Source organism: Leishmania infantum, chromosome 1, assembly GCF_000002875.2.
Source record: "Leishmania infantum JPCM5 genome chromosome 1".
Taxonomy (NCBI): Eukaryota; Euglenozoa; class Kinetoplastea; order Trypanosomatida; family Trypanosomatidae; genus Leishmania; species Leishmania infantum.
In genome coordinates, this window is record NC_009386.2 from 183,757 (window position 1) to 199,255 (window position 15,499).

At 66.0% G+C, this 15,499-nt stretch overlaps 4 protein-coding genes across 4 annotated transcripts; all 4 read left to right on the plus strand.

The window, feature by feature from the left end:
* Positions 1-6: 6 nt before the first annotated feature.
* Positions 7-3,339, plus strand: LINJ_01_0660 (HSP70-like protein; the record flags this gene model as incomplete). The annotated part of the gene is made up of 1 exon (XM_001462642.1): positions 7-3,339. One exon carries the CDS (start codon positions 7-9, stop codon positions 3,337-3,339), a length of 3,333 nt encoding a protein of 1,110 aa, XP_001462679.1.
* Positions 3,340-4,294: 955 nt separating this feature from the next.
* LINJ_01_0670 (putative mitochondrial processing peptide beta subunit) lies at positions 4,295-5,779 on the plus strand (the record flags this gene model as incomplete). The annotated part of the gene is made up of 1 exon (XM_001462643.1): positions 4,295-5,779. One exon carries the CDS (start codon positions 4,295-4,297, stop codon positions 5,777-5,779), a length of 1,485 nt encoding a protein of 494 aa, XP_001462680.1.
* Positions 5,780-7,022: 1,243 nt separating this feature from the next.
* On the plus strand, positions 7,023-11,669 carry LINJ_01_0680 (conserved hypothetical protein; the record flags this gene model as incomplete). The annotated part of the gene is made up of 1 exon (XM_001462644.2): positions 7,023-11,669. The coding sequence occupies one exon, from the start codon at positions 7,023-7,025 to the stop codon at positions 11,667-11,669; it is 4,647 nt and encodes a 1,548-aa protein (XP_001462681.2).
* A 993-nt stretch (positions 11,670-12,662) lies between these two features.
* LINJ_01_0690 (conserved hypothetical protein) lies at positions 12,663-13,571 on the plus strand (the record flags this gene model as incomplete). The annotated part of the gene is made up of 1 exon (XM_001462645.1): positions 12,663-13,571. One exon carries the CDS (start codon positions 12,663-12,665, stop codon positions 13,569-13,571), a length of 909 nt encoding a protein of 302 aa, XP_001462682.1.
* Between the last annotated feature and the right edge of the window lie 1,928 nt (positions 13,572-15,499).

The window sequence follows — 15,499 nt, forward strand, 5'->3', positions numbered from 1 at the left end:
TCAGCGATGCACCGGGCTTCGCACCTTCGGCTTCGCCCGTGTATGCTGTCGTCGTCGTCGTCGTCAGCAGCAGCAGCAGCAGCAGCAGCAGCGCGGCGCTGCGGTCTCCGATGCCGTCTCCCGCACAGCACTCAACCGTGGATGCAGCTGCTGCTTCTGAGTCTTGCTCTCTTTCTGTTGGGCCCCGTCGACTTCGCGCTGCCGCGTTGTCGCGCCTCGCCGCTCTTTGCGAGGGCCGCAGGCGACGCGGGTTTTACCAACACCGCTGCCGCACCACCGCTGCTGGCGATCTCCGAGACGGCGCTCATCTCAGTTGACCTCGGACAGGAGAGCATGAAGGTGAGTGCCTGGCGGGTTCAGCAGCAAGCGCCGCACAACGGGATGGCGGAGGGCGGCGATGCGGCAGCGGCGACAAGCACCGGGTCCGTGACGATGGTGCTTAACGATCAGGCGAACCGAAAAAGCCCACCGTGCGTGGCGTTTCGCTACTTCCGTGACCCGGTGGCGACCGCTGGCAGCGGTGGCGTCAGCACGGACGCAAGCCCGAGTGGACGTGGTGATGGCGAGCAGCCCCCTGCGCATCGTCCGTACACGGCACTGCATCCGCGCGGCTACCAGCTAGAGCGAGCCTTTGCCGAGCAGGCTCAGGCGCTGGCGCCGCGCTTTCCGGAGCAGGTTGTGTGCAGCGCGGCACAGCTGCTCGGCTGCACGGCAGCCTCCACGAACGCGGCGACCGTGGAATCCAGGGCATGTGCGCTGACGTCGGAGCAGCTGACGACGGCATACAGCTGTCATGTGGTGCCCCTCACGGCACTACGATCGACAGGCACAACCACGGCGAACATCATGGATAAGGCCCAGCAGCCGCGTGACAGCGTCGTCGGACGTCAAGCTCTTGGCGCGTACGTGCCCTTCTATATCACGAGCAACGCTCCTGGCCAGCAGTGGCGGCGGGCGGCAGGTGACCACAGCACTGGGATCGCTGCCGCCGCCGAAGAGGAAGGAGTGCTCTTCTCATCGGAGGAGCTCACGGCCATGTTGCTTGGCCATGCGCGTCGCATGGCCGAGAAGACCGACGCGGCCGATAACGCGCTCAGTGAGGAGGATCAGCGGCTCTTGGCGGACATGCGGCAAAACGCTGGCAGCGTTGATGCCGCCGCAGGAGAGACGCGCGCATCAGTCACCGTCCGCTACGCTGCGCTGACCGTGCCCGCCCACGCCACCGTCGCGCAGCGGCAGGCGCTCGTGGATGCGGCGGCTCTGGCCGGCTTGCGTGTGGTGCGCCTCGTCCACAGCACGGCCGGGGCAGCGGTGCAGCTGGCTTACCTGAAGGCGGAGCAGGTGCTGAAGGCGGACAAGGTGCAGTACGTCATGATCTACGACATGGGCAGCCGGCACGCCGAGGTGGCTATCTACAGCCTCGCGGCGCTGCCGGCGTCCGTGGCGAGTCGAGCAGGGCTGCAAGGCGACGTGGAGATGCAGGCGCTTGTCGGCAGTCGCACGCTGGGCGGCGCCGCCTTTGACGAGTGTATTGCCAACCACTGGGACGCGCGGTACTTCGGCCGGCGCGTGATGAACGGTGTCCTCGCGGCCGCGGGCGGCCGTGACGCGGGGCGCCGCGAAGCAGCGAGGGAGCGCGGCAGCCTCCTCCGTGCCGCGCAGCGTGCGAAGGAAATGCTGTCAGCCAACACCGATGCGCATGTCACCATCGACGGCGTCCGCGCCGATCCGTCGTACTTTGACGCGGTGGGGCGGCAGGAGCTGCGGCAGCGCCACGTCACCGTCACGGCGGACGGCGGCCTGTTGAGCCTCCGCCTCATGCGCGGAGACTTTGAGGAGTGGTGCCGGCCTCTCTTCGACGCCGCCGTGGCGCTGCGAGACGAGGCCATTGCCGCCACCGGCGGCGTCGTCAAGAGCCTCGGCGCGCTCGACCGTTTCGAGGTCATCGGTGGCGGGACGCGAGTGCCGCGGCTGCTGCAGCGCCTCGGCGAGGGCTACCGCAGCGGCGTCGTGGACCGCACCCTCAACAGCGATGAGGCGGCCGTCATGGGCACAACGCTGCTGGCCGTGTCGAGCGCGCCGCGGACGCTTGGGCTGCACCTCGGTCAGGCCCTGCCGCGTTACCACGTGCGCGAGTGGCTGACCAGCGCTGTTTACGCCTCGATGGAGCTGCACAGCACAGGGATCGTAGCGGCAGCTGCGCCATCGGAGGTTCAGATCCTGTTCGCTGCACGGAAAACAACCCTTCCGGCGACGCGCAGTGTGCGTGTGCGACTGCCGGATGTGGATGTCTCACCGGCCGACAAGGTCGTTATCACGTTGTACTCGGGTGCCGAGGCGGACAGCGCCTACGCCCACAGCATGCGCTCCGGCGCGGCTGTCGCGGCGGGGTCGGCGCGCGCTGCTGCCTCACCTACGTCGATGGCGAACTGCGCCGGCTGCTACGTGCGCACCTGCACCGTGGAGGGCGTGCGCAAGGCCGCGGAGCAGCTGCTCGCGCCGTACACGCAGCAGAAGACTCAGCACGGCAGTGCGAGGCCACGCCGTGAGCACGTTCGCCTGGCCGGTGCGGAGGTGGTCGTCGAGGTTGTCGCCACCGTCAGTGGCATCCCGCACTGCAGCGTTGCTTACCTACGCGCCGAGGTGGAGGAAGCGGGGGTGGACCCCGATGCCGCAGAGGACGTCCATGGCAGCAACGCAGCCGCAGGGGCAGCGGCAGTGGCGTCTCTACAGAGCAGCCATCACGACGGCATAGCCGCTGGCGTGCCACCGGCCACGCAGCGTGACGAACCGGGCGAGGGCGTGAGAGACAAACACGAGATGAACGCCAACGAGGAAAAAGTGAAGCACACCGATGCACGCGTGACCGCGAAGGGGACTGCCGATCCCACCACCGTCGACGCGACCGCGACCGCGACGCCGCCGCAAGTGCAGGTGCACGTCATCGCACTCTCTCTGCGTGTGTCGAGCGGTGCCGCCACGGCTGGCGCAGCGGTGCACGGACCCCGCTATAACATGGACTTCGCAGAGCTCACCTTCTCGCACCGGCGGGTGCGGCAGCTTCAAGCGCTGGACGACGTGCGGCTGCGGCGCAGCACTCTGCGCAACGAGATCGAGAGTGTGCTCGTGTGGATCAAGGAGAACAACCCCACGTGGGACGCCGAAGATGTGCAGGGCGACGCGTCCCCGTCGTCTCTTGCCCGGCGGACGTGGCGCACCACCGTTCGTGAGGTAGGCGGGTGGCTCGACAACTTCGGCGACACCGCAAGCGCCACCGCGCTTGAGGAACGTCTGCGCATCATTTCCGGTGTCAAGGCAGCCTTGCGTGAGGCGGCCTGACACGAGTCGAGGCACCACCCAAGGTAAAGAAAGAGGGAGGAAGAGGGGTGGGGGGCTGGTGGCACGCAGGCAGACCCAGAGACAACTCGGCTGCCGGGAGAGGAGGGGCAGTAGACGGAGAAGGGGGGGGAGAGGGCGAGTCGTTGACGACGCTCTGCACGCCTGCCTCGTACCGGACGCCGACGGTGCGGCCCGCGCGCTCCTTCGACAGCAACGGCAACCACTGTCGTCGCCGCCACCACCACCCTCCCCTTTACCATCGCCAGCACGCCGATTCTATTTCCATGGTCGCCACATGGGCGCGCTGCCGTCGTCGTCGTTGGTGTCTCTCATGTTGCCTAGCAAATGTCTTCGTTATGTTTCGTTGCCGCAGGGGAGGAAGGGGAGGGGGCGCACTGCGCACATGGAGCACACGCCCACGGAGGAGGAGCACATGGAGAACGCGAGGCCGAGATGAACCATACAGCACACACACACACACGGAGCAGACACACGCGGTCGCGCGTGTGCGCCGGAGCTCAGAAAAAAAAAAACGCATAGAAGAAGCTACGGCTTCCGACGGCGTGACTTGCGCACATTTTCCTCCTGCTCAGCGCACCCGCCCTTCACCCGTAAGCGTACACGCACACGGAACCCGTGGCGTTGCGGCGCTCGTCTTCTCGTCTCTGCGACCTCCCTTGTAACTTGCGCATCTCTGTTCTCTTTCTCTCCCTTTCTCTTCGACGCACACGGCACACACACACACGCGCACCGCCCTCTCCTCCGATGAGCCCCAGCGCGTGAAGATCGATAAGTCGCATACACGCACACGCAGCGGCGCTGCTAGCTCAAGAAGCGGAGGGGGCGCGCGTAGATCTCTTCGCTTGCATCACGTTGTATTGCTGAGCGGCACACAAGGCGACCGCGCCGACGGCCCCCCGACGCACACCTCACGAGTGCACCGCACCCAGTCACGATGATGCGGCGAACCGGCGCCGTGGCGGCGACGGCGGCGCTGCCGCAAAACATGACAATGAAAGACCCGCTCTGCCAGCAGGTGCTGAGCCGCTGCACCCCCGTCGTCTACTCCTCTCTGCCGAACGGCTTCCGGGTCGCGACGGAGTACGTGAAGGACTGCCCCTTCGCCACCGTCGGCGTGTGGATCGACGCCGGCAGCCGCTTCGAGGACATCCACAACAGCGGCGTGGCGCACTTCCTGGAGCACATGAACTTCAAGGGCACCGACCGGTACTCGAAGAGCGACGTCGAGAACCTCTTCGAGCACCGCGGCGCGCACTTCAACGCGTACACCTCGCGCGACCGCACCGCCTACTACGTGAAGGCGTTCACGAAGGACGTGGACAAGATGATCGACGTCGTGTCAGACCTCCTCCAGCGTGGCCGCTACCGCCGTCACGACATCGAGGCGGAGCGGCCGACGATCTTGGCGGAGATGCGCGAGGTAGAGGAGCTCGTGGATGAGGTGCTCATGGACAACGTGCACCAAGCCGCCTACGACCCGACGACGAGTGGGCTGCCGCTCACAATCCTCGGCCCGGTCGAGAACATCGCCAAGAACATCAACAAGTCCATGATCGAGGACTACGTGCGGGTGCACTACACAGGACCGCGCATGTGCCTCGTGTCGTCTGGCGGCATCTCGCCTGATGCGGCGCACGCGCTGGCGGAGAAGTACTTTAGCGGCCTGTCCTCCACGAACAACCGCCCGCTTCTGCGCGGTGTGTACAAGGGTGGCCACACAGTTCTGTGGAACGAGGGAATGGCGACAGCGAACACGGCCGTGGCTTTCCCGATCTGCGGCGCCTCGCACCCGGACAGCTACCCGCTGCAGCTGATACACAACGTGATTGGGCAGTTTCGCGAAGGGCAGTACGACCAGTTCAGCTCCCAGCGCCGCAACCCGAACCTGCCGTGGGAGCGGGTGCCGAACCTGGTCCAGCTGCGCCCCTTCTACACGCCGTACGAGGAGACGGCGCTGCTCGGCTACCACATCGTGACGGCCCGCATGGCGACGAGCGGCATTGCCCGCGACGACGCGCAGACACTGATGCTCAACTACGTCCTCAGCTCGCTCTACGACCTCTGTGCCACCAAGGTAGACGACTCCCTGTTGGAGGCGGCCAAGGCGGAGTTTAAGGCGTCCGTCATGATGATGCGCGACAGCACGACGAACAGCGCCGAAGACCTCGGGCGGCAGATGATTCACTTTGGCCGCCGCGTGCCGCTGCAGGAGGTGTTTGAGCGGGTCGACGCCGTCACGCCCGAGTCCCTGCGCGCCGCGGCGGAGAAGTACTTGGCCGTCGTGCAACCCACCGTGTCCTGCATCGGCGCGAGCAGCACGTTGCCCAAGTACAGCCCCCTCTCGCTCGTGTCAAATGTGGTGCACCCGCAGCTGACGTCGGCGCAGTTCCCGGAGGACGCGCGTGCGTGTCTGCTGTGAGGACGGTGGCGAGAGGCGAGGCGCGTGCGAGTACAGCTGTGGTTGAGGGGGGAGGCGCACCGTCATGGACCGCCCACCCACCCACCCACCCACCCCCCGCGCATGCGTGCATGGCATGTCCATGCATACGCGTCTGTATCACACACACACACACACACACGCACACACACACACTTGCGCGCTCCTGGTCTGGTTGCTGGATGGCTGGCTGGCTGCGTCTCGTGGCTCATGCCTGTCGCCCGTATGGCGGCCGCCGCTCACCCTGTTGCTGGTGATGATGGCGTTGCCGTTGGTGGGAAGGTCGATGCACACGGCAGCCTTCTCTTTCCCTATTATGTTCCCTCTTGTTAAGCGCACGTTTGCCGTGTACCTCTTTTAAAGTTTCCTTCCAGGCACAACAAGCGCGACATGCACCAGCCGACAGGCGCGTCCTCCTGACACACGCGCGCACAGCCAGACAACTTGTGGTGGCACGGTCAGAGTGGCCGTCGGAGCGCTGACGGAGAGCACGCCCCCGAACTCAACGAGCGAACAGCAGGGGTGGAGCGCGTGCACAGGCGCGCCCGCCTCGCTTCCTCCACCACCACCACCCCCCCTGCTGTTCGCGGCGCATCATTGCTGTGGCTCGAGCGCACCTCTGGCGATGATGCTCGTCAGAGAATCAACGGAAAAAGAAGTATGGGGCGGTCTCTCTCTCTCTCTCCGCCTCCCGTGCGCGCAGCCACGAGCCCTCCCTCCCCTCCTCCCCACCCCTTCTTGTGTTCTCCAGCACCCCTCCTCCTCCCTCCTTCCTTCCTTCCCCGACCATCGCACGTCGCTTCTGCCGCGCGCCTGCCGTGACGCGCTACGCCTTCTCGCAGCCGCCGCCGTGTTGTGAAGCGTTCTCTCCCCCTCTCGTCCTTGTGCTCTCGCTGCCACTTTTTCGTGCCGCCCTCCCTGCTTGCCGGCCCGCGGCGGCAGCGGAACGCTCAGCGGAGGAGGGAGTGGTGATGGTGGTGGTGGTCCTGCGGTTTCGCGATCTGAACCCGACCCGGCCCTGCGCTGCAGCTACGCCGCACACGCACGCAGATCCACTGGAGCCGGCATATTCACGTCTGCACAAGCGCACTTGGGAGAGGAGGGGTGGGGGGCGGCAGCAGCAGCAGCGGCAGCAACACAAGAAGCCCCACGTATTACGCCCATACACGGGAGCGAGCCTATAAACCCACCAGACAGACGACTTGGAGGACCCGATAGACGTGTGATGAGCAGCGATCGTGCCGAGGCGAGTGAACGAGAGGTGAGGCGCGTGAAAGATGGCGACGAGACGGATCGCACCAGCGGCGGTGGCGGCGTGGTGGCGCCGTGGCTGGAGGATCACGGGCTCTGGTCCTCGTCGTCCTCCCTCTCCCAGATGACGCCGACCCGACCGTCGCGGATATTGTTGCTGGCCGCACCCGCCCCTGAGCCGCTCGATGCGCAGAGGCACGTGTGCCACGCCAGAGCCGCGGCAGCAGCACCTGCTGCCGTCGTAAGCAACGCTGAGGAGGTGACCGAAGCGCGAGGCTCGTGCGCCGCGCTCCATGCCAGCCGAGAAGACACACGCAACCGTGACTCGCCAGTGGCAGCACCCCAGGGGCAGCAGCCGGCATTGAACGCCGAGGACGAGTGGAGGCGGCGTGCCTCTCGGCCTGCCTCGTCGGCGTCGTCATCCTCGTCATCTTCTGCGCAAGCAGAAGCGCATCCAGGCCGCGTCGTCTACGAGGATGGGCGAGGCGGCGGTGAGGAGGCAGACGACCGAAGTTCCGAGTTGCGCCATGCTGACGCCAACGGAGCGTCAGATGACGCAGAGGCTTCGCCGTCTACGGCGCTCCACCTGCCGTCGTCACCGCAGCCGCGCCGGCAAGAGGCGTCACCTCTACTGCCCTCGCTGACGCCGGTGGCGACGGCGCGCACGCAGCAGGCCATGCTGTCGTCCTCAGCGAAGCCGCCGTCCACTGCCGCGCCACGAGGCCTGGAGAGCGACACACCGCCACCGCAGGTGGTCAGCCAAGGAGAAGGCACGAATCCAACCAAGCGGCTGTGCACTGCCGTCGCTGCCGCCTCTAGAAGAGCAACCCTGACCACATCTCCGCCTTCGCCGTCGCCGGGGATGTGGGTGTCCTGCGCGCACAGCGACCTGCCGGCGCGGTACCGCGACGTCCCGGGGTACTACTGCACTTACTGCTCCTACACGGTTTGCGTGGACTGCTTCCCTCTCACGAACTTGCGGGAGCAGTTGCGTGTCACGAGAACCGCCGCGCCGTCCCCCGCCCCCTCGCCGGCTGCATCCGCGTCGTCCGTGACGGGAGAGATGGACTGGCTGGATGCCGTGATCGCCTCCCCTGCGACCGCCGTGCGCAGTGGCGGAGCTGCGAACGGTGCGCACCAGGTCCATGCCACCGCTGCCACCTACGCAAGGGAGAGCGCTGGGGGCGGCTACGGCCGCACGTCGCGGCAGCGACACCTGAAGGAGGGTGCCTCGTTACGTGACGCACCGCCGACCTCGACATCGTCGACGGTGGCGGCACCTCTCCGCTGTCACCTCTGCCGGCGCGGCGACCTCGTGCGTGAAGAGGCGCTCCTGCACGAGTGGTGCTGTGAGGGGCCGGCGCCGGCGGCGCGGCGGCACAGCGGCGGCAGCCTCGTCTACGACACGGCGAATCTGCACAAGTACCACTTCATGCGAACACAGCGAGAGAAGCGGCGGTCATCGACGGAGCCGCTGCTCGCTCGGGTGCTCGCAGTCTTCCCAGCCACGTTGGGCGGGGCGGACGCCCGCGCAGACGGGTCAGCCCCATGTGTCACGCAGAGCCCCCTGCAAAGCCGCCGCCTCCGCCGCCCCCACGGCGATGCATCGAGCGGCAAGAGCGCCGTTCGCGGGCGGGACCCGCTGCCGTCCGCGTCGTCAGGGCATGGACGGCGGCTGACGCTGTCGCGCCTTGATGCAGGAGCCAACGCAGCCGCCAGTCTGCGCGGTAGCGCAGCGCTGCCGAACCTCGACCGCTGCGAGGAGGGCGGCAGCTACGTCTTCTCTGTATGGAATCCGCGGATGGAGGTGCAGCTCGTGTGGTGCGCCGTGAATTACGAGGCTCGTGAAGGTGCACCCGCGCTTCACCACCACTACCAGCACAGCAGCGCGGGCCACCGTGGCCATGGCGTGCTGCCGTCCTCGGCCTCCGTCACGCCGCTCTTCATGTGGCGCTGCCCACCCTCCTTGCCGGGGCTTCCGGCGCGGCCGTTTCGCGTGACGGTGCCCTACGGCCTTTACGCCTTCGCCAGCACGCACGCGCTGGCGCTGTACGAGGCGAGCGACATCTTCAGAAAGGCCACCACGCAACTCGCTGCCGCAGCGGGTGGCGGCGATGGTGCACACCACGCGCAGCTGCACCCCCGGCAGCTGTCGTCCGTGAAGGTGGTGCCGGCCGCCACGCTGCGTGCGCTGCTCATTGTGCACGTGATGCACCACGTCGCCACGACCCTAGTGCCGCTGCGCCTGGGGCGTGCGCTGCCGCCATCGCTGCCAGACCCTACATCACAGCACCACCACCTGAAGGAACAGCGCCTGGTGCCACAGGCCTCTTCACACGTAGCACGCTGCACCACGACGCCGCCGTCGGCGTCGCGCAAGCGTGCGCGGATGAACGAAGAAGACGCGGAAGGGGGCGCGGAGGTCTCGGCTCTGCCGCCCACCTCTGACCTGCGGTGGCCCCATGGTCTTGCCTCGCCGGAGCTGGCGCTCTGCGTGGATCACCTGCTGCACGGCCGCTCCGTCGCGGTGTACGGCATCGGCTCGAAGTATTACTTCCTGCACCACGTGGCGCAGAGCGCGGAGCTGAAGCACTTCCACGTCGTCACGGTGGACGCTAGCCTCGGTCGTGGCGACGGTGACGTCGGCAACGGCGACAGTATCGCTGCCGCATCAGCGGCAGGCGATCCGCACGGCGGTGGCCAGCGTGGGCGGCGCTCCGGAGGTGGCAGCGGCACGGGCGCATCGGGTGGCGTTGCCGCCGCCCCCTCGATTGTACGTCAGCTGATCATCCTTGGCAGCACGCTCGTGAGGCGCGTTCACTCCACCGCGCTCAAGACAGAGCTGCAGCTGCGGAGGCACGACGCCATGCCGCCGCGGCGGCAAACGCGCCAGCAGGATATGCATCAACGTGAACAGCAGAGGCCTGGTGCTGCCGCTGAAGCTGATGCGTACCCTGCGGCACGGGCGGCACTCGCCGGAGAAGAAGCCCGCTCGCCAGCAGTGGCGCGTGACGTCACGTCCGCCATGCAGCGCGCGGTGACCGCGTCACGGACAGCGATCACGCCTGTGGATGTGGTGGACGTCGACGATGCCTTGAGCAGCAGCGGCGAAGAGTGGGATGGGATGCTTGGCGATTTGGGCAAGCCGTGTGACTCGCTCCGTAGCGCTGAGCGCGTCGCTGTCATGCCGGCTCGTGACACCGTGCGCGAGGTGGGGCGGTCCCCTGCGGCGAGGTCGACGCTTGCAACGGTGACAGCAACGACGGGGATGATCACACCAAGCAAAACAACGTTGAAGTCGCGGCCGCGCCAGCGCTGTCCTCCCTCGCCGACAGTGCTGACGAGCACGCCGTCCTCGCAGCGCGGCACGCAGCTTGGCGGTGCGGATGCGTCGTTGTCTGCGACGCCCTCGCTGCCACTCATGTCGCCTGTGCCCGCCTTCTTCGAAGTGTTGCAGCGCACCGTCACCGGTTCGCTGGAGAACGACGGTGCCGCCGGCGCCGACAACGACGTCGCCCCGACTCGCAGCGCGTGCGTAGAGATGCGCGAGTGGGCTGGCCGTCTCCACTCGCCGAAGCTGCCCCCCCTGCCCGCCACCGCCGCCTCGCATCGGGGCGGCGCGGCGTCAGAGGTGACGTGGCGGGCCCCGGTCCTCTGCTTCGCCAGCGACGCCGTCCGTCAGCTGGTGCTGGCGTCGGTGCGGCGCCGCCAGGCGAGCCGCCGCTGTGTGCAGTGGGTGTCCTTGCCATCGACGACGGCGTTGGCCGTGCTGGCCGAGCAGATACCGTTCACGGCAGCGCCATCGCCGACTGCGCCTCCTCGTCTGCACCTAACGGAGGCCCATCAGCTGCGTCCTGGCTGGTCGCCGCCGGTGTTGCTCGTGCTGCACAACGTCGACTTGCTGGACACGGAGGAAGCGGGTCTGCTCCTGCAGTTGTGCGCCGAGTTCGCCTACCCACACCCGCACCTGCAGCTGCTGCTCTCCTTCGACGACCCGCGATGGCCGCTGACGCCGCTGGCCGGCGCGCTCACGCAGATGGGCGTGTGCGCGGTACAGCTACGCAGTCTCCTGCTGCCGCGCGTGCATGAGATGCAGCACGTTAGCAGCCTACGCCTTCTCACGGACTCGGAGGCGATGGCAGCCGGCGGTGCTGGTTCGCTGGGGTTGAAGGCGACGGGGCACGGCGCGCCGAGAGCTGCTGGCGCTGGCGGCCTTGCAAGCGCCGGCAGCAGCAGCGGTGCTGGTGGCGGCTCGCACCTTCTGCAGGATACGATGCGTCGCGTGCTCTTCAGCTTGCCGCCAGCCTTCAGCGGCCTCCTGCGCATCCTCATCGATCTGCAGGAGGAGATGGGCGAGGGCCAGAGGGTATCCGTGTTCGTCGCGAAGGACAGGTTCGAGCAGCATGGTATGATGGTGTCGCAGGGACGGCTGAAGGCGCTGCTGCAGGAGCTCACGTCGAACCGGATTGCGCAGTACGACATGGCCGAGCACGCGCTGACGGTCATGCAGCCTCGAAAGCTGCGCAAGGTGCTGGAAGAGGTCGCGGCGCAGCGAGATGGCGCCGCTGCCGCTGCAGCGGCGCCGGTATCTTCCGGTGCATCCGCCTTTCGCGCCAGCTGACGTCGATACCAGGGCGGTGTGATCCCAGCGAGTGGATGTGCGCGCACGAACGCCGGCAACAGTCGCTGAGGATGCACACGTGCGTGTGCACGTTACACAACCTCAGGGAAGATTCAAAGAGGTATGGGCAGAGAATGAGAGAGAGACACGTGTCGAAGATGGTCGTCTCATGTGCTCATCATCGTGATGGGCGTTCTCCCCGCCGCATCAGCAGCAGCCCTCGCACGCCAACGCCTCACATCGGGGGGAGGAGGGGGTGGGGGCATGCATTTCGTTCCCGGCGCGTAAGGGTCGTAAGCGAGGGAGCCGGAGAGACAGGCGACGATGATGACAACGACGCCACATCGCACGCGGATTCGTCGCCTCTTTTTTTTTTGTTCACGCCCCTCCGTTGCACAGCATTCTTTCCCTTCTCGTGGCCCATCTCTCTTCGGGTCATGCCAGTACCCACCCACCTATCACATCCGTGCGCCCTCACTGCTGCTTGCACGTCTGCTCCTCTGCGTGTGGCGCTGGTGGTGAATGATACGGCTGCGGGCGCACGCACGGATCGCTGGGGAGATGTCCCTCCAGCCACCCTCGCTCACCACCCGCTTCACGTCGCTGTGCCGACCACCACCACTACGACTCCCTTCACGCACGCACGCGCAGACGTCCTCAGCAACGCCATCTCTCACCTCTTTCGCCCTCCCCCCTCCGTCACACACACACACACACATCAGCTTGCTCTCGTTGCGCATCTCTCTTCTCTCTCTCTTCGCTTCCCTCTTGCCTGCGGTGCTCCGCGCTTCGCTTGCCGCTCCCCTCTGTGTGTGTGTGTGTGTGCGCGCGTGCAACCACCGCCGCTGCCCTCCTCCTCCTTTCTGCGTGCATGTGCCGGCGCCGCTTTTGGCGTGCACCTCCAACCACCCACCGCTCTCGCTCGCGTGGACTCCCTCTCCTCGCCGAAACTCCCGCACACCCACACGCGCCGGGTGTGCGCACGAAGAGAAAATGCCTGGCGTGGACCTTCTCGATGCCTTCGCCGAACTCGTGGTGCGGGTCGTCTTCAGCCTGCCGCACACAGAACCGGACAAGACGTCGAGCAGCGATGAAGACGTGCCCTACGGTGCGAACAGCAGCGCCACGCAGATCTTCTCTCGCGTGAACTCGCTCGAGGATGAGCAGCAGCTGCAGCTCCTCAGCGACACACCGCTTGCGCACACTGGCACGAGCAACGGCAACGGCGCCGGCAACTCCGCTATAAGGACGACCTCGTGCAGCAACTCCATCAGCCGCGGCAGCAGCGCCGCCTCGCTCGACCTCTACCCCGGGGGCTTTTGGAACGCCCTGGCGCGGGTACCGGCGGCCGCGGCGGTGAATGGCGCTAGGGCATCGCGCCCAAGCAGCGTCGTGTCGCTCGGCACCGCCGACAACCTCTCCACCCCACGCAGCGGCGCCGGCTTGTGGAATCGACTTCTCGGCGGCAGCGGCCGCACACAGACCCCGCCGCACACCCCGTCCTTCAGCCCCGCACCGCACACCGGTCTGACAACCACAACGTCAAGCTTCGTTCAGCTGACGGATGAGGAACTTGGCATGGGCGCCGCGGCCAGCGGTGGCGGCGGCTACGGCGGCTTAGGTGCAGCGCACAGCCCCGGGGGCGGCAGCGGTATGTGGGGCGGCTTCTCTCCCACACCCATCACGGCACACTCAAATGCCTCCACGCCGCTCCGTGACGCGTGCCAGCTGCTATCCTCCTCCTCGTCCAACTCACACCAGCAAGCGCCGCCGCCGCAGCAGCAGCAGCAGCTGATGGGCTCTCATGGCCTGCACCCCGGTCGGAGTCCGACACAGAACGGCAGCGTCAACGGCGGCCGCCCCTCGCAGCGCAGCTCCTCCAGCGAGTTCGACATCCTGTAGCCGCGGTAGCGGTGAATGATGGACGCCACCCCGCCAACACTTTATGGCGTGTGCCCGTGTTTTTGTGTGGGCGCGTGCTGTGGGTCCGCTGCGTGCTGCTGCGGATGCATTATGCTGCCGTCGCTTGCCCGCGCGTCCTCTGCGTCGGTAGCCTCTGCGTGTACCGCTGCACGCATCAGCGCACATACGTAAGCGGAGAGACACATGCAGGGGTGCGTGTGTGTTGGGGGGGAGGAGGAGGAGGGAGGGCGACTCGACAGCTCTTCGTGAAGATGAATGTGAGTGTATGCGTCGTCGTTGTCGTTGCCTTTTCTCCGCCTCCACGTTCCTCTGGCGCGCCTCCGATTCGGTTCTCCGTCTCCTTGACCATCGGTTCTTGGTCGCTCCTCCTTGACGGCACCCACCGCCCGCACTGCCGCCACCGCCACCTACGCGTGCGCCGCTGTCGTCGCTATCTCAACCGCCTACCCCTACCCCTTATCTCCTGTGTTGTGTGCCTCTTCCCCGACCTCCTTCCACCCCTTTTTCATCTGTGTGTTATTCTACCCGCTGATGCTGCTACCCCAAGACCTCCCTCCCCCCCTCGCTCGTCATCGACTGCCTTGGCACGACGAGAGCGTTGTCAAGGAGGGAGAGGGGTGCCGCGACATCCCATAATCCCAACGCCCGTCAGCAGCCGCGAACGCCCCCTCCCCCAGCCCACCGTCAGTATCATTGGTGCATTTCTGTGTGTGTGTGTGTGTGTGTGTGTGTGTGTGTGTGTTTCCGTCTTCTTCATCCTCCTCACAGTCGCCAGCGACAGCCAGACAGACGGGCGCATGCATTGCTGGTAATGCCGAAGGCGTGCCTTGGACATGCTGACGACGCGCTCCCCTCCTCACCCCCCCCTTCCCCTACACGCACACGCGCATGCTGGCGAGGGAAGGGAGGTACCTATACACACACGCGCAGGGATGTAACGATGGTCAGAGTCCACCATCATCACCATTGCTGCTGCTTGTCCATGCGGATGGCGGGCTCGGCGAACGCGTGGATGCATGGTCCTCTTCCTCTCTTTCTTTCTGTCTCTCTACGTTCATGACCCATCACCTTCTTGTCGTTGGGCCTCCTGTTCGGTGTCAGCTGCTCTCTGTTACCTGTGCTCGCCATGCGTGCCTTCTTCTGTGTGTGTGTGTGTGTACCTGTGTGCGATGATGATGCTGATGATGGCCAGGACATGTGTCGGTCTCACCTATAGATGTCTCTCTGTGTGTGTATGCTCCAGCCGTCTTTCTTCTGCCCTGGTGGTGGTGGTTGGCCCCTTCTCGCGCTCCTTTAGGCTGTATCGCATATGCAACATCTATACGCCCTCGTCGCCCCCCCCTTCCCTCTCTCCCTTGCCCTCTCGCTCTGTCGGTATGTATGTGTGTGCAGGGGGAAGGGGGGGCGTCGACGTTGTCACTGTGCTGCATTATCGTCGTCGTCATCCGATCGGACCCCCCCCCCTCTCCCTCTTCCTCGTGTGTGCGTCGCGTACGGTGAAGCGTATGAGGTGGATGCCGTGGATAGCGATGGCGGTGATCTTCTATTTTTGTGTGTGCGTGCGCCTGCTTGTGGCTTGTGGCTTGTGTGTGTGTGTCTTGTCGTTTCTCTTGGGTGGCAAGTCGAGTTGCAATGAAGAGGTTCCCTGCCTCTCCGCGTGTCGCGCGGTTATGTGGGCCATCCGCACGAGAACGCCCGGCATCCATCGCGCGCGCGCTGTGCGTGTGTGTGTGTATGCTGAGTCTTGTGTGCTCCGTCTAGGTCGCCTTATCCCGTGTCACCGCACGCGTCGCCAGTGAGTTGGTGTTGGCAGGGATGAGAAGAAGAGTGAACGCGTTCTCGTTGATGGCACGACCGTGGCCGCTACTTCGCGCTAGTTGCAGCGGGCGTTGCGGCTTGACGCGACT